General features: G+C 39.3%; 1 protein-coding gene across 1 annotated transcript in view; it reads right to left on the reverse strand.

Annotated features, from left to right (window-relative positions):
• Positions 1-18,089, reverse strand: part of MAST4 (microtubule associated serine/threonine kinase family member 4) — a 755,237-nt gene that overhangs the window by 518,948 nt on the left and 218,200 nt on the right. The window contains exon 3 of the mRNA XM_023729575.1: positions 7,314-7,438. Coding sequence (XP_023585343.1) covers positions 7,314-7,438 — 125 coding nt within the window. The remainder of the gene's footprint in view (positions 1-7,313; positions 7,439-18,089) is intronic.

The following is an 18,089-nucleotide window of genomic DNA, read 5'->3' on the forward strand; positions in this document are numbered from 1 at the left end:
ATAAATGCCGACATTATGTTCGTACATTCTGAATGAATTAAAAAGGAAAAATGCACTTTTGCATACGTTTACCGAATTTTCCCTAACTCCTATAATGCATTTTTGCAAATAGAAAGCATGAATATTCACCAAGGCTCTTTGAATATATTACGGTTTAAATAGTTTAATTTTAATATTTATAGTACATCATGAAACATAATTTTTCCATTAAAAGAAATGGATACAATGTCAAAAGAGAGTCACTGAAGAAACAAAATTATGCCACTTAACCTAACATTAAAAACAATATTTAAAAGTATCTTGCAAAAAAGTTAGGTATTCTAGAAAGGTATCTACCAGTTTGTTTTCTTAACGTTTATTTGGTTGGTGAATTTTGAGTGGAAATGAGGAAGAAAGGAACAACAAGTGGTCGGTCATCATGCAATGTGAGGACAAAACGATTAAAATACCACCTCAAATCAAATGATCTGAGGGAAGAGTGCTTTTTTCCTCCCTTCTGATAACAACATCCTGGCTAAGCCGGACACCCTCCAGGACACACTTTTCCTTTTACCCCCAGTAACACTGCTGCCAGCTTTTCTTGAGTGACAAGCACTGTGTGGAGCACCTCATAAGAACTGACTCATTTAACCCCCACCATAACCTTATGAGGTTACTACCATCATTTAGCCCCACTTCATAGATGAAGAAAGTGAGGCTCAGCAGCTAGTAAATGGTAGAAACTGGTTTGATCTCAGACAGCCCACGCTTTTAACCACTGTGCTTTTTTTCCTGTTCATTCCCATTTTCCAACTGAACAATTACAATTTAATTCCTGAACACAGTTACCATAATTAACTTCTCTCTGGTTTGAAGAATAGCTTCTTAATAAGGCTAAATAACATAAACCTAAAAAATTAACCACAGATTAAAAAGAAAACAAAAAATAAACAAGAGTCAGTACTGAAAATAAGGAAAAAGGAAATTCATTCAATTATTAATTCAATAAATCTTCATTGAACACCTACTATGTGCCAGGCACTATTCTAGGCACTGGGGAGTTAGCTGGAAAACAGGAAAAAATAAAATCTCTGCCCTCATGAAACTTGAATAGAGTAATAAGAGATATATAATAAACAAAGTAAGTAAATTATGTGGTATATTGGAAGGTGACAAAGCTATGGAGACAAATGAATCATGGTAGGGAGGTGTATGGGATATAGTTTGGGGAATATTTTTAAACAGATGGTCAGGAAAGACTTCAGTGAGAAAGTCTTTTGTAAATGGAAAATTCAAACAAACAAAACAGATGGAGAAAAATACTGGAAACTAATTTTCACTGTGTTTCTGCCATCCATCTATTACTACCAAGTACAAAAGAAGTGAAAATTTCTTATGATGGCCACATACACCATTTCTAAACTTTAGTCATCAAGGCTCCCAGCCTTATTTTCCTACAGGAAAAATAAGTTACCACTGGTCTTGCTTTTGCCTCCTGAAATTTCCATCTTTCTTGCCAGAAAGCAGCATCTGTATAAATCCTCCTGCTTTGATGACTATGACTTCTTTGATAAACTACCCATGTGTGTGAGGAGGGACAGAAAGATGGAGGAAGCAAATGGGGAAATGAGTTTTCCCCTCTTCAGATTAATGTATATGAAGTATACATCTGACACTTCATCAGCACTCCCGGCTGGTGTCCCAGCAGGCGGACACTGGCTGAGCATGTATTCTGCCAGCTACCAGGCTACTCAGGATGACTTGGCAACACGCCATTTATCTGAAATGCCCAACGTGTCTGAGAGGGGGAGCACAACTACATCTAGCACTGCCAAGGAAAACTAGATACTTCGGGCTAGGAATTAATCTCCTCTTTGAGAAGGTAGTTAGTATTACCTCCAAGCTTGCCTATGGCATTAAAATCACTGTAAGTGATTCATTTACTAAACTTCACACCTACCAAAGCACAGGCCCTTCATTTATATCTTACCAACATATTAATACCTCTCAAGTTGAGGGTCTATACTTCTGAAATGTATAGTATTGTGATTGAGCATGAAAGTCTGTGACATCAAGTCCAGTGCTTTCATTTGGACACAAGTCTCTTCCATTCCTTATTTTCTCAATTCTTCCATACTTGAACACACATAATGCTTCAACTTGGTTACTCAATGAACCAACAAAATATTTAAACTCCTTAATAGCAGATAAATGAAATTTCCTTGAATGTGGACATTGTTAATCTTTTCTCCATTCTGTCACGTACTTTTTGAACTGTCAGTGTGGGCATAAACAGGATTTGGCCTATTACATGGTCTTTAAAGCTATTCACAATTGTAAGATATACACTCAACAGCAAAACTATAGAGGGTTTGGATGGATGGTCTTATTAGGCCATCCAGTACAGCATACAGAATCACATTATCACTCTTGCCTTGCAACTAAAGGAATCTGTCAGTTCTGACATGAATAATTATTCATTCCTTCAACCTTATTTATTGAATGCCTCCTACATGCAAGGCATTGTGCTAGGAGCAGTGAGGAGTAGAAAGTCTAGCCAGACAGGAATTCTGCCCTCGGGGAGCTTACAGTCTAGCAGGGAGATACCAGGCATATACACAAAGCACTAAAACAAAGGTGTACCATGATAAACACTAAGAGAGTCAGGAGTAAGGCTGACTTATAGCTCTGGGGCAAGGCGTGATGGAGGGTGGGCACAGGGGCCAGAAGGAAAGCTCCAATCAGAGTGAAGCATGCCGTATTGTACAAAGCACCTCCAGAAGCATCTGCTTCTTTGAAAGATAAGGAAAAGCAAAAAAAGAAAAAGAAAGAAAAAAGGAAGGAAGGAATTTCTAGTGGTGCAGATTTCTACCCTTTCAATACCATGCTCCATCATATCTGCTAGTTCACATAGATTTCCTAGCTGTAATCAGCAGAGCTAATTTGGATGTTGTCTAATCTAAAAGTAAGAACATGATTCACTTTGATATCCCTTTAGCTGTGTGATTCTGCAAAGGGTACCAAAAGCAGGAAATGTCATTAACATGTACTAGAGTGATATATTGAAATAAGCGATGTGGCATAGAATATCTGACCAGACAGCAGTAGAACAATATGAACATCAAGACGGTACTCTGTCTAGGCCCATAAAACAAAACAAGACTAATGGGGCACAACAGCCCAGAGACAAGGACCAGAAGGCAGGAGGAGACAGGAAAGGTGGTAATAGGGAACCCAAGGTCGAGAAGGGAGAGTGTTGACATGTTGTGGGGTTGTTAACCAATGTCATAAAACAATATGTACTAACTGTTTAATGAGAAACTATTTGTCCTGTAAACCTTCACCTAAAGAACAGTTTTTTTTTTTAAAAAAAAAAAAAAAGATGGTACTCTGTTTAGCAGCTCCCCCTCCTGCTACTTCTATGTTCAATACAACAGAAGGTGTGGGACAGAAGACTTGGTCAAATAGACTGCAAATAGTTTTCCTTACACTACAATATAGGAACTAACAGAACTTCTGAAGGGATAGATATGATGCGGGTTAAATTTTTAATCTCCACTGTCCAGTAATAAATAGCTAATCACGTTCTGTTGTGCATAGGGGCAATACTAGTCGGAAGTGACTCAACAGTACCTAACAACGACAAGATCATATCCTGGCTTCCATACTCAAGCTTAATTGGTACCAGTTGCCATTGAGACGACTCCAACTCATGGTGACCCCATGTGTGTCAGAGTAGAACTGTGCTCCATAGGGTTTTCAAAGGCTGATATTTTGGAAGTAGATCACCAGGTCTTTCTTCTGAGGTGCCTCTGGGTAGACTCAAACTTCCAACCTTTCAGTTAGCAGCCTGCATGTTAACCATTTGCAACACTCAGAGACTCTATACCCAAGTTTACCCAAGATACAATAATCGTAATAACAGAAGTATTAATATTGTTAACATTTATTGAGACATCCTATGTACCAGGTACTATTCTAAGTTTGTTCTACATGGTATTTCAGCATTTTCCCAGTTTCATATAAATAAGCATAAACATAAAAACTTGCAGGTAGATAGGCTAATAATGTGTAAGTGATTCTTTGATAAGAATGACATCTGACACATTTTGGGGGGGTACTCTTCTCATGTTTTCTATTAATATTTTTCCTTCTTTTTTTTTTTTTAAATCGTATTCCCAAATAAGGAGCCCTGGTGGCACAGTGGGTAAAGTGATAGACTGCTAACCAAAAGGCAGGCAGCAGTTTGAAACCACCAGCCCTACCACAGGAGAAAGATGCAGCAGTCTGTTTCTGTAGAGGTTTACGGCCTTGGAAATTCTATAGGGTAGCTATGAGTCAGAATCGGCTCAATAGCAGTGGGTTTGGTTTTTGGTTTTGGATTCCCAAATACCTTACGTCACCTGACAGGCATTTTATCAATGAACAAATTAGTTTCTATGTCTAAGAATGTGACTGACGGTATTAGATATTAAAATATATCACTTTCTAACAGTGCTGTTTTAATCAGAATGATGTACTTGGCAATAAACACACAAGATTACTATTTACATATTAAGAATAAAATTGCAATGGTTGAAAAAGCACTTTTTTTAAAAAACAATAACTGATTGGGAGGAATTTTTCTTTTTCTTTAAAAAAGAAATGTTTATACTAAAATAAGATTTCAGTAAAATTCCCCAAGAAGAAACACTTACTTCGGACTTGGGGCTGGGCTGAAGGCAAACGTTATCTACATTCTTTTAACTATACCTTTAAAAATAGGCCTCAATTTTTCTATATGAGGAAAAAGATGAATTTTGGTTTAAACATAATAGTCAACTTTGACATTATAAAATATCCTAAAAGAAACTTATTCAGTGACACTTATTCAATATATTCAGCATCTTAATTACTCTGAAAGAATCAGAGAATTCCAGAGTTAAGGGTCTTCCTAGGCTATTTTCACACTGTAGGTGCAGCTGAGGCAATAAAATTTGAGAAACTTAGTAACCAAAGCTCAAAGAGCCAGTCCATGGCAAACATAACTCCAGAGCCTAGACCTAAATATACTCTCCGTACATTACTGTATGATTCTCAAATAGCCAGCATAATTTATTACCAATGCATGAAATTATAGGGTATCAAAAAGCACTGATTTGCATATTGCTTGCATCTTCTTCTGTAAATGTTGTTTAAAAATATATTTACATACCATCCAACCCTACCACAAGGCAAAGGTAACATGTATAGACTTTAAGCTGTGCCAAAGGTTTCAGTAGAGAAGTAATGGGCCCACGAGAAAACAAAATTCTAGAAAGCATCATGGTTAAAAATAAAGGTCTACATTGAAGAAGGGGAAAAAAAAGCACAAATCCACACTGCTGACAAATAAACAAATATTTATTCCACATGCAACTGGTAAATGTGGAGAGACTGCTGGAGTTGGAAAAATCATTTTCAATCACCATAGTAAAAAATGGTTCAGGCAAGAATCATCAATGGATGCTGAATCTAGGGAAAATTTTTGATGAAGAGAAGTATGTCTGTATGGTCTTAAATTGTCTTCCTACAAGCTGCTTATTATTCATAAGAAAAAGAGTCATAACTCTACAGTGGAAAAGTCAGCCAACACCTTGACTGGGAGATCAAAGCTGACATCACCTATGATAGACAGATGGACGTTGTGTGCCTACAGATGTGATGCCCTGAGAAGGACAGAGCATCAGCAATGATGCATTCAGGCCTGGAATGCAAAACCCTGCATCTAACCACGAGGAAACATCAGACAAATGTAATATGAGAACTATTCCATTAAAAAATTGGGGGAAGGGGTACTTTATTTTTCAAAAGTATCAATGTCACAAAAGTTAAAAAATGGCAGTGGAAATATTCCAGAGGAAAGGAGATCAAAGAGATATGACTATTAAGTGTGATACATGACCCCAGACTGGATCCTATACTGGCGGGAGGAAATGCTATAAAGGATATTATTGGGTCAATTGAGAAAACTGAAATACAGATGTAAGAGTAGAAAAAAGGAATGTATCAGTCATAAATTTACTGAAGTTGATAACTATGATAACAAAGGGCCATGATATATACAACTTACTCTCAAATAGCACAAAAAATTATACACAGAGACAGAGAAAGAGAGAAAGGAAGCAAACTGGGCTGTTAGTAAGTGAATCTAAGTAAAGGATAAACCAGTGTTCTTACGTACTTGTCTTATTCTTAGAATTTTCCTGTGAGTTTGAAATTATTTTCTAATAAAAGTTAAAAAATAAAGACCTAGAAACATTACCTTATCTTCTTTTTTTACTATTATTGTCCTTTAGATGAAGGTTTACAGAGCAAATTAGGTTCTCATTAAACAATACACATATTGTTTTGTGACACTGATTGCCAACCCCACGACGTGTCAACACTGTTGCCTACTCCACCTTGGGTTCACCATTTCCATTCGTCCAGCTTTCCTGCCTCCTCCTGCGTTCTTGTTCTTGCCCCTGGGCTGGTGTGCCCACTTTATCTCATACACATAGTTGAGCTACATGTACTACTGTTTGTTTTATGGGCCTGTCTAACCTTTCACAGAAGGGTGAACTTCAGGAGTGACTTCAGTACTGAGTTAAAATGGTGTCAGAGGGCCATACTCTTGGGGTTTCTCCAGTCTCTGTCAGACCAGTAAGTCTGCTCTTTTTTTTTGTGAGTTAGAATTTTGTTCTACATTTTTCTCCAGCTCTGTCCAGGACCCTCTATTGTGATCCCTGTCAGAGCAGTCATTGATGGTAGCCCGACACCATCCAGTTGTGCTGGACTCAGTCTGGAAGAGGCTGTGGTAGTTTTGGTCTATTAGACCTTTGGGCTAATCTTTCCCTTCCCTTTGGTTTTCTTCATTCTCCCTTGCTCCAGATCAGGTAGGACATTACCTTATCTTTAGGGGGAAGGGTGGGAGCCAGTGTAATAAAGAGGAAAGGAGAGAATACAGGGAAATTAAATGCACAGAGCCAAGCTGAGAGAAATACTCCAAATTTGGGAGGAAAGTAGCGGTGGAAACTTGGAAAAAATTTGCATACTGAAAGCAAGGAATTGCACATTGCTAAACGTATGCTCGGAGGGCTGGTGGCATAGTGGTTAAGAGCTGGGCTGCTAACCAAACAGCTGGCAGTTCGCATCCACCAGCTGCTCCTTGGAAACCCTATGGGGCAATTCTACTCTAATTCGGTTAAGTTTATATCTAATTAAACTCAGTGAACTTAAAATAGTTTCAAGGGAGGTGGCGAGATGGCGCAAACTCAACCCTCCGCAAATCGTACCCAGGTTGCTGGGGCCGGGCCCAGCCCGCAGTCACTCACCAGGCTGGCGGTGAGGGAGGGTGCCGACTGGCCCAGGGCCTGGCTGCGCATGCGCACGAGGTTGGACGTCTCCGTTGAGGCTGGCCAGGCCTGCCCGGCCACGGGGTTTGAAAGGAGGTACCTGCCTGTTGGGGTTAAAGAGAAGACAGTGTAAGAGACAGGCAAATGGCGGTAGTTCGTGGCAATGGCATATCTCTTCCTGGCCATTCTTCTTCTGTATTACTTCTGCCATACTTAGTAATTACATTTATTAATAGCAACCAAAGGAAAAAAATGTTTTAATTAAGTCAGGAGATCCAGTCAAGGGTTCTGACCCAGACTCCCACATAAACCCAGCTTAACCTCTTTATCTCCCTCATCTCCAGCTTCTAGCCAGAAGAGAATGAAGTGTCTTATTACTTCTTATTCCATAGGAATGTGTTGAGGATATATACATACATACATATATAAATACACATAACATCCTCAACCTCACAAAAATAAATGTGTGCATTCATAAATGTACTTTTCAACGTATGTAAGGTGATCTAGGAATCAACTAGTAAAGGGTTTACAAAGTGGAGAGCATGACCAATAAAAGAAAAGCTGGGATTCTTTCAAGGTGAAATGGGGCCGGTACCTCTTTCTCCCAGCTTCTCAGAATCACAGGTGACTCTCCAGCAGTGTCCGAGGGATACAGAATGGTGTCTATTTGCATAAATCAGGATATCAGTGTCAGTCTAGGTTCACTAAGCAACCGCCCTCAACCCTGAACTCTAATATATATGTGTATGCTTTTAAAAGTCAAACAGCTGAACCAATTCACACTATACTACTTCCTTAGTACATGGGCTAGACTTGCATTAACACACAAGAAATGAGGCTTTTTGACTTCAGAACAGTCAGGACAGATGTGAATATTCACATAGTAATCAAGTTCAGTAAAAGCAGGGACCTTGTTTGATTTTTAACTGCTTTGCCCTAATACTAACACAATTAACTAGCCATAGTAGGAGCAAAAATATTTGTTGAATGAATGAAAGGATGAGTAGGCACTTCATTCCCAGAAAACGTAAAGATGTCAGGCAACCACAGAATCTCATCAGAGGGTCACATGTGCAGACTCCAGCTTCATTCCTCCCCAGATGCCTTCAAGACTGCAGCATGCATGGCTGGTGGCCCTGCAGCAGAGGGAATGCCTGTTCTCCCATTTGTTCCCCAGCAGATCTGTCCCTTGTAAAAGATCCTCACTCCCTTCCCTCAGGGCATGCACCTCACAACCATATCCCACCAGTTAATAACTATCACAATATATTATCTAGCATACCATTACTGTACATGTTAACCACCAGGTCTACCAAAGAACAGGAACTTAGGCCATTTCCCACCAATCTTCCATGTTAAAAGGTCTAATACTTCAATCCAAGTGCTTTCAGAAATTTATAATTTAACTGCAGAGGAAATATGGCTTCTTATTTTGCCAAAATTACTCTTCCAGGCTCTGATTATATAGGAAAAGCTGAGGTTCTAGAGAGAAAAGAACTGATTTTGAGATTTTTTTGTTTGTTTGTTTTGAGATCTTCCTTGGGGAAAAAAGTTATTTACTCTCTCTGGGGCTTGGTTTTTCATTTCTAAAATGGAGATGATAGGATCTAGCATATCAAGTTATTGATGAGATAAAGGGTTTTATAAGTGAAGCACTCAGTACTGAGTTGCTAGAATATACTAAGCACTCAGTAAATGTGAGCTATTTAGCTATTTAACAGCAATAAATATTAAAAGTTACCTTTTTTTTAAAGTTTGGTATATTTTCATTCACAAGTAGAAAATGCAAATATACATAAAGAAAAAAATTAAAATCACCCATAATCATATCAGAGATAACCACTATCAACATTTCAATGGTTTTTCTCCAGACTTTTTTCTGTAACTTATATTTCCTTACGAAAATGGGATCATACAGGTTTTTGTCACATGCTCCCCCACCACCACATATACTAGATTATGACATTTTCCAAGCAAATAGATACAGTAAATGTCAATTAACTGAAGCATAAATACTATCATTGAAAATTCAAGTATAATTACCCTCTGTGGTTCTGGTTACTATTTCAGAAACATTCAGACACATTTTTGTGCAGGGTATGTTACATTCAAAGTCCAGACTTTAATTTTTTCCACTCTTGCCTTATTTTGAAACATGAACTAAAAACTGGACTAAGAGGGGCTTTGGAAAATCTGGCCCCTTCAGGCCTAAAGAAAACACCAAACCTGTCGCCTTCGAGTCAATTCCACTTCATAGGGACCCTATAGGACAGAGTAGAACTTCTCCATTGGGTTTCCAAGGCTGTAAATCTTTATGGAAGTAGACTGCCACATCTTTCTGCCATGGAACTGCTGGATGGGTTCAAAACACTGACCTCTCAGGTAGCAGCCGAGCACTTAACTATTACGAGACCTGGACTCCTAAAGGCAGGGCATTAATGAGGAAGGACAGGAAGTATAGACTGTATTTAGGAATGCCAGCTTCAGTATTACATGAATAAATGGTTTTTTTAGCATAGAAATCACTCTCAATGTGTGAAGGACATCACTTGTCAAAAATACACCAACCTCCAAAAATCTAAATCCAGAGCTCCTCCTGAGTCCCTTCCTATATCTTATATTCTATACTTTTCTTTGTTTACATCTTGGTAAGAAGCATGATGGGAGGTGTAGAAGCTATATGATGTCATGGTTTATATGATGGAAAGAATTTACTCTGGCCTTACCACTGTTCTGCCTCAGATGCTTTATTTTAAAAAAACTAAGAGTAGATATGAAAACACTTAGAGAATTTTACGAATAATGGAAAAACTTAAAGGCCAGACATTTCAGTTCACTGAAAAGGTCTCCTTTTTTTTTCTTAGCAGAAAATAATTATTAAACTGTCTCCTTGTAGTCCCCTTGAGGTGAAGAAACAGGTTTATTCATTTCTGTATCCCCAGAACCTGGAACAGTGCCTGGCACTTAGTAAGCACTCAATAAATATTTGTTGAATAAAATGCAGTTCAACTATACTGTCTGACCAATATTTGATCAAGTCTAAATAGAAAGAATACAACTGAATGGACTATTTTCTTGCATTTCATTTCTACGGATAACATAATACCTAAAATATATTGAGGCCTTTTATATGCCAGGCACAGCAACATCCTAACAACCTTATGGGGTACAAATACTATCTCCACTTTAAAGTCCGGGGAGCTTACATAACTAGGCAAGGGCGCACATCTATTAGGTGGGCAAAACAAGGACCCTGACTCCAAAGCCCAAATTCTACCAGAAGAAAATATTTATCACATATGCTTATGTGAAAAAACAAGCTATAAGATGATTCTATAAGAAAATAATATATATTTTATAGACAGAAAATAGTCTGGAAAGATGGAAACCACAGGCTTAGAATCAAACAAGCACACTTCTTCTGGGACTAGCCATGTGTAGTGGTTGTGTAACCTATTTAACTTCTGAGCCTCAATAGTCCCATCTCTAAAATGGGGATAATACCTTACACAGTGGCAGATAGGATAAAATGAGATAATGCACCAAGTCACTCATGGGATATGGCAAGCAGTCAACATATATTATGACTATTCACATTATCATAAGAACTTTCTAACTCCTAAGACACACCCCCTCCTCACTACCATAGCAACAAAATAAAACGTGGTAATTGGGTTCCTAGGCCAGATCACAAAATAAATAAAGAATAATATTGAACAATATTGAAACAAGGAATAATATTTCTTCATGGAAATGGTAAACAGAACATTCAGGATAGTAGCTGTCTCTGGGCAGGGAAATGAGGAATGGGTCCACAGAGGGACACGCTGGATCTGTAATATTTTTTAATTTTAAAAAAGTATCTGCAGAGAATAACAGGGTCTGTTAGCTGAACTTAAAAGTTTAAATAAAGAATTCAGTTTTTGATTTGTAGCTTTAATAAAATTTAATATTAAAATTTTAAAGAATCTGAAAAATGTGGCAAACATTAAGCTTTTATAAAGCTGGCTGGTAGGTTTATGGGGTTGTACTGAATTATTCTCTATTAATTCCTATAAATGATATTTTATAATATTGCTTTTAATGATTCCTATCAAAAACGTGTTCCGTGTTCTAACATGGCAAACTAGCCATGAGCACACTCCTCCCGCCTGTCAAAATGGTAGTTCCTCAGACCAAGGTCAGGGAGGGCTCCGGGTGATGGTGGGAGAACAAGGAGCCAGGGAGAGGTTCAATGGGAAATGGGAGCAAAAACAAAGCACAGCAACCTCATCATAGTCTCATCGGAAAGTCACAGCAGCTACGCCTGGGAAAGGCTCCCTTACTGCCAGTGGGAGGACAGAACGGACACAGGGGCAGTTCCTGGATAAACGCTCAGCTCAGGAAATTGATGCTAGGATCCTGGGTCAATGAAACTGGGCATGTTTCAGCTAGAAGTTAGACTCTCAGCCAAATCCAGAACCAGGGTTGAGGGAGCAAGGGGAAAGGAACCAGAGCCATGTCCCTTCTCTAGTGACATTCTAAGCCACACTTAGAACGCTTCAGTTTTATTAGCTCTCACAGGGCACTTTAAAGTGAACAGAAATCACTGTTAATAGGACATGTATGCCATCTTCTCCTTCTCTGAAATCAGTCAATTTAACACTACCACATACATCTTATTTGTTCCATCTCATATGTAAGCCCAATCGTGGTAACAAGATCAAAGGTGTGCCTTCAACTCCTTTATTACCACAACAAAGCCTAACTCAAAAGAAGGCATTCTGATGTCCAATAGCTGATTTGGCCTTAGCCCATATACTCACCTTATACTCTCTTCAAACCCAACAGGCCATAAAGGTCCTTGACAGCAAAGGTAAAAAATCAATTTCTCTAGTTGTGGTTGACTCTAGAGACAGACTGCTGAGTTCTAATTCTGACCCCCCAAAAACGGATGCCAAAACTCTGTATCGTGAATTTCTCCAAGTCTCAGGAACCTCCACCCTAACATAGGGGTAAACTTATGGGATTGTTAAAAATCTAAAGAAAATATCATAAAATGAACACTCAAAAAATATAAGCATGAAAAAAAAAAAAGAAAATATGAACAGCTATCTAACACATATAGAGTACACAAGAAATAAAATTTTGTTGAGCCACTGGAAAAAATAAATAAATTAGTAAACACTTGTACACATATGCAATAAAATGTTTATAATCCTCTGGTGGTTCAGATTTTAGATATCATTATTCTTACTGAGTGTTATCCTAAGGAATCTTATGAATGTTACAAATTGTAGGGTCTGTTAGCACAACACATGGGATATCGTATTCCTGCCTAAACCCCCATTAGTGCTAACAGGGGAAAGAGGACAACAGATGGATTTAAGGCAGTCATTAGAAGGCTCTAACATCGTGCCATAGTTGGTAGTGATTACATCAAACTATATAAATTTGCTTTCTGATGACTACCGAGAGCCTCTAAAAAGTGTGTTGCTGTCGTATTCATGCATCATTTGCTGCCTACAATTTAAGAAAATTAGCATCTGTCAACTGCATTATTCAGCTGCACAGGGTAGAAATTAATGGATAATACCATTTCTAATTTGTTGTATGAGAGGTGAGCTGGCCTAGCAATCTGGTTGCTATATTTTAATACTGAATCAAGCTTGTTGTTACAACTGGAACTTTGATCAGCTCTCTCCTCTTTGGAAACACATTTCTAAAATTCTAATACGTTTATTAAAACATTTATTAAATATTTGCTACTGACATAACTAGAAATTTAGAGGCAATAAACTGCAGCCCGTATTAAAGCTGGAATCAGTTGGCCAGACTGATACAAGGACTTGTCAGGTTTCAACCACAGAGGTATGGGTTGTTTGAATGGTTTTTTTAATTTTTTTGTTTTTGCTGGTTATTGTTACTGTTTTGTCCACGGGGCCTCTAAACAGAGGGACAGTTAGAAGGTCTGCTGCCTTTTAAGGTTATATATAGAATAAGTACATTACTGAGCCTGGACCCAGATTTGTGCCATGGTTCTATCTAGACTACATATGTCCTCTTTCCTGGGATGTGCACCTCTGACCTTTTTCCACCCTGAATTCGAAGATTCAAGAGGCAGGAACTCCATATATGCATGCTTTCACACATGAGGTACATACTTTCAAAGTGGCCCAAAGCTTGAAGTGTCCCTCTGAAGTAGGAAAATGCCAGGTCAGCAATAATTTTAGCAGAATGACTATATAAAGAAATATAGCCTCTGGAGACCTACTTTATCCTTGGGGAATAATGGTACCTGACTAGATTTAAAAGCTTCCAGTAAAAAATCCCGTATCACCTGAAGTGCCACATAGATTTAGCAGTCAGCACACAGTCTTACACTTTGGGTTACTTCTCTTAGACTACAAACAGGACATAAAAGGAAAAATAAGACTTAGTAACTATGTAACAAAGCACTCTTTAGATATGACTTCTGGTCATCAATTATACACAAGTACTCAGTTATGAAGCCCTGGTGGTGCAACCGTTAAGCATTCGGCTGCTAACCGAAAAGTTGGCAGTTCAAACCCACCCAGTGGCTCCTCAAGAGAAAAACCTGGCGATCTGCTCCTATAAAGACTACAGCCTAGAAAACCCTGTGGGGCAGTTTTACTCTATCCCATGGGGTCACTATAAGTCTAAATCGATTCAGCCACAGCTGATAACAACAACAACTCAGAGAGTAGTTCATCCCTGTAAGGTACTAACAGGAGCCCTGGTAGTGCAGTGGTTCAGAGCTACAGCTGCAGCCCAAAAGGTCAGCAGTTCGAATTCACCAGCCACTCCTTGGAAACCCTATGGGGCAGTCCTACTCCACCCTACGGGGTTGCTATGAGTCAGAATTGACTTGACGGCAATGGGTTTTTTTGGTAAGGTACCAACAGGGCCAAAGGAAGCTGAGGTGGCAACACGTTGCTCACAAGGGTTTTTAAGTGGTGGGGGAGCCAGCCGCATGAGGGGGTTACCACAAAGCGAGAGTAGGGATAGCATTACTGAGGCTAAGAGACTGGGGACAAAAACAGCAACGGTAAGCTGGCACTTTGCAAGCATCATGAGCAGGCAGATGGGGCCACATGCACTCTTGGGAGACCTCATTATTGCATCGTATGTCTTTGCAGTTTGGCTACCATCCTGCTGCTACACTGACTATCTACTGAAGCTCCCACAGCAGCTTCCAGAAAGCTCACACCCACTTCTAAAGTGGGAAGAGGGACATTCTCAGCATCTCACCCTCCCCACTGCCCACTGAAATCTTCCCTTCTTAGGCAAAATCACTGAGCCATTCAGAGGAAAAATTATGGGGGTCTTTTTTGTTATCTGGCGTCCCTGGGTAGTATAAACAGTTACCACGCTTGGTTTCTAATCGAAACGTTGGAGGTTCGAGTCCACCCGAAGGCGCCTCAGAAGAAAAGCCTGGTGATCTACTTCCAGAAATCAGCCATTGAAAACCCTATGGAACACAGTTCTTCTCTGACATACATGGGGTCACCCTAAGTCAGAATCAACTTGACAGCAACTGGTTTGGGTTTTTTGGTTTTTAGTATCTTTTTTGTTGTTGTCCAAAAGGAGGTATCCACATTAAATTATCTCAGTGTCTGCTTTTGCCAATTACACTTAATAGCTTAAGTTCTTAGAATCGAACTGAGTTTATCAAGAACTCTTCAAACTTTAAAAATGAAGAAAGGTTAAAGACCATGATAAGTCATTGGCTGAATCTGGGCAAAATCCATGACTCAGTAGCTTCAACCCTAAAATGTACTCTATCATCATCAAGATATTCTTCTATGCCCCACTGCGTACTCCTAAACATTTGTTCCCTCGAATAGTGACTTTCGTACTCACAAGCAATTATAGCCTCCCTTTATTCATCTTCGGCTGTGCTACTACAACATAGACACATGGTTCCTTTCATATTCCCTCTCACATGGGTGACTGACTTCCAATTTCTTGTCCCCACTGCAAAAGAATGACTGTACCTCAACAACCAACAATGCTACTAAATCATTCTTCTTAATAGCATAAATAAATATAATTTGAAAAACCAACAGACCTGTGACCAGAGAATGCTGGAGTTCACTGACTACTCTGTTGAGCTGTAGTTCTTGCCTTAAAAAAACAACCAATTAAAAAGTGATGTGTGTTTACTCACACAAGAGAAGTCCAAAGCATAACCTTGACACTAAGTCCTTGAAGACACCCCTGCCTACTAGGCAGTTATTGCTAATTGACAAGGAAACTGAAAGCTGAATCAGGAGTGCACACTGACCTTGGGGAGGTTAGCAGTCAGAGCATGATGATGCCAATGGGGCATTAAGGTGTTAAATTAACTGCCCCAATGCAGCAGTCTCTAAACTCCTGTTTTGCTACAAGACTCAAATCCACCAGAGGTGCCCAATTGCACTTCTTAGAGCATTATCACCAGCATTGTATATTGAACATAGAATGGCAAGGCAAGATTGCTAACCACAAAGGCCTGCTGGTGATAAAGCTAGGGGAATGTCTTAAAAGGGAAGTCTGTAGCAAGGGGACCAAGAATCAGAAGGTATAGTTTCTTCAGGGCAACTCCATACAATATGGGTATGTAATGAATGTTTCAAGCATCAGTAAAGCTCAATTCCATTCTGTGGGAGAGTGAAGCAGTGTTTAAAAACAACAACAAGAGAACATGCATGTCTACAGTACAGAAATCAAAGCCTTTGAATAAACAGAGGCTATGGATCAGAACCTCAAGCTGCTAATGACATCATCAACTGCAGCTGCAGTTTTAAATCAAAACATAATTTTTGGTGTATATAATAAGGCAAGGTGATTCAAAGGCACAGTGATCTTTTGAACCTTGATCACAGAAAGCCACCATTGTTATTCTTACCATTTCATGAGAAAGGGTAGCAATGCCAACACACTGTATATTTAAAAATGGAAACAACTCAAAGCTATGTTTACAGAGTAATGTATTTGGCCTTTCTCTTGTTTTTCCTTAACTTGTTCTTAAAGAAGCAATATTTCTTCTCATCTACCAGGATCACCACTCTCAGTCAAATTCTAATAAGGGTAGACATTAGGATTAAAGGAGTGAATATATAGGCTAGAGCTTGGTAAGCTCTAATGTTCCAATTTTTGATGTTCCAATTTTTGCTGTTATGAGTTGCCATCAAGTTGGTTTTGACTCATGACAACCCCACATACAAAAGAATGAAATGTGGCCTAGTCCTGTATCATCTTCACGATCGCTGGTATGCTCAGGTCCACTGTTGTGGCCACTGTGTATTTTGACAGTCTTTCAACCTAGGGGACATATCTTCCAGCATTATATCAGACAGTTTTCTGTTGCAGTCCCTAGGGTTTTAATTGGCTCATTTTTAGACGTACATTGCCAGGCCTTTCTTCCTAGTCTGTCTTAGTCCAGAAGCTCCACTGAAACCTGACCACCATGGGTAACTCTGCTGGTATTTAAAATACCAGTGCCATAGCTACCTGCATCATAGCCACACGCAAGCTACCACAGTATAATAAACTGACAGATGGGTGTGGTTCCTACTATTACAAGTACAGTATTCATATCACTGCTTTCAGTGAACCAATAGTCTGCAAATTTCCCCATTCTGTAACAAGGCCTAGACTCTGCCAGCAACACCACTTAGACCACCAAGGTCATGTCCCTTCAGGTGGTAGTTATCTGGATTTCAAATTCTTATCAAAAAATAAATAATGGTTTGGCCCTAAGCCCTAGCTGCATAGACCAAAGGCTAATGTGACAGCTTAAAATTGATTTTAAAGAAGTGTTAAACAGAGCCTACTGTAATGAGAACATGGTAACAAGACTCTGACACCAAGCGGCATTGCTTCGAGTGTCACCTGAGTGAGGGTACTGAGGGGTGGGGTGGTGGCAGTGTCTAGACGACGCTGGGGCACAGGTCAGAGTCAACATCTGCAATCTGGCCTCCTTCCACCCGCGTACTGAAATATATTTCAGTAGAATGAATTGCTAGACATGTCTAAACCCCCTGGGAAATGACAGATATTGATGAATGCTGCTAGCAAGATAAATGGAAGGAAACGGCAAATAAATAGAACCATTTTTTCTCAGAGTCAGTTTGAGGATGTGTGGAACAGCTGTTAAACGACTTGTCAGCTCCCTGTTCTCTTCCGCCTTCTCCTTCCTCTTCCCATCTGCCTTCTCTATATCTCTAAAACCTCCCCAAGGACTAGTATCTTGCCCTCTTTAAAATAATAAACAAATAAGAGTTATCTCTTCCTCCTCCTCCTCCTCTTTCTCTTTCTCCTGCATCATACTCTATATGGTCTCTTCTCAACCCAGTTAAACAACTCCATCCAAAAATTCACTCCATTTAACCTGTTTGCTGCCCTCTCTCGATCCTAGAAATACCCTCAATTTCTAAACTCATGAAATCTAAGCTCTTAAATTTAAGTTCATTACCATTTGGCACCAGTCATGAAGCTCAAATCCTAAATTCAAATCCTGACTTCTACCAAAAGTATTTTAACTTTAATACACTAGAGAACAACTTGTGCTCAGTATCTTACTTTTTGGGGAAATTAAGAATCCTACTCAATAACACTCTCTTGTACTTTATTGAGGCACCCAAATGTCACTGGCAGCCCTGAGATGCTAGAATATTTCTGACAACTGCCCTATGTCTAAACAATTGTGACAGAGGCCAATGCGGGTGGGGGTGGGGGATTTGGGAACCAGACACTTTAAAGAGAAAC

The sequence above is a fragment of the Trichechus manatus genome, unplaced genomic scaffold (genome assembly GCF_000243295.1).
Source record: "Trichechus manatus latirostris isolate Lorelei unplaced genomic scaffold, TriManLat1.0 scaffold00029, whole genome shotgun sequence".
Classification (NCBI taxonomy): domain Eukaryota; kingdom Metazoa; phylum Chordata; class Mammalia; order Sirenia; family Trichechidae; genus Trichechus; species Trichechus manatus.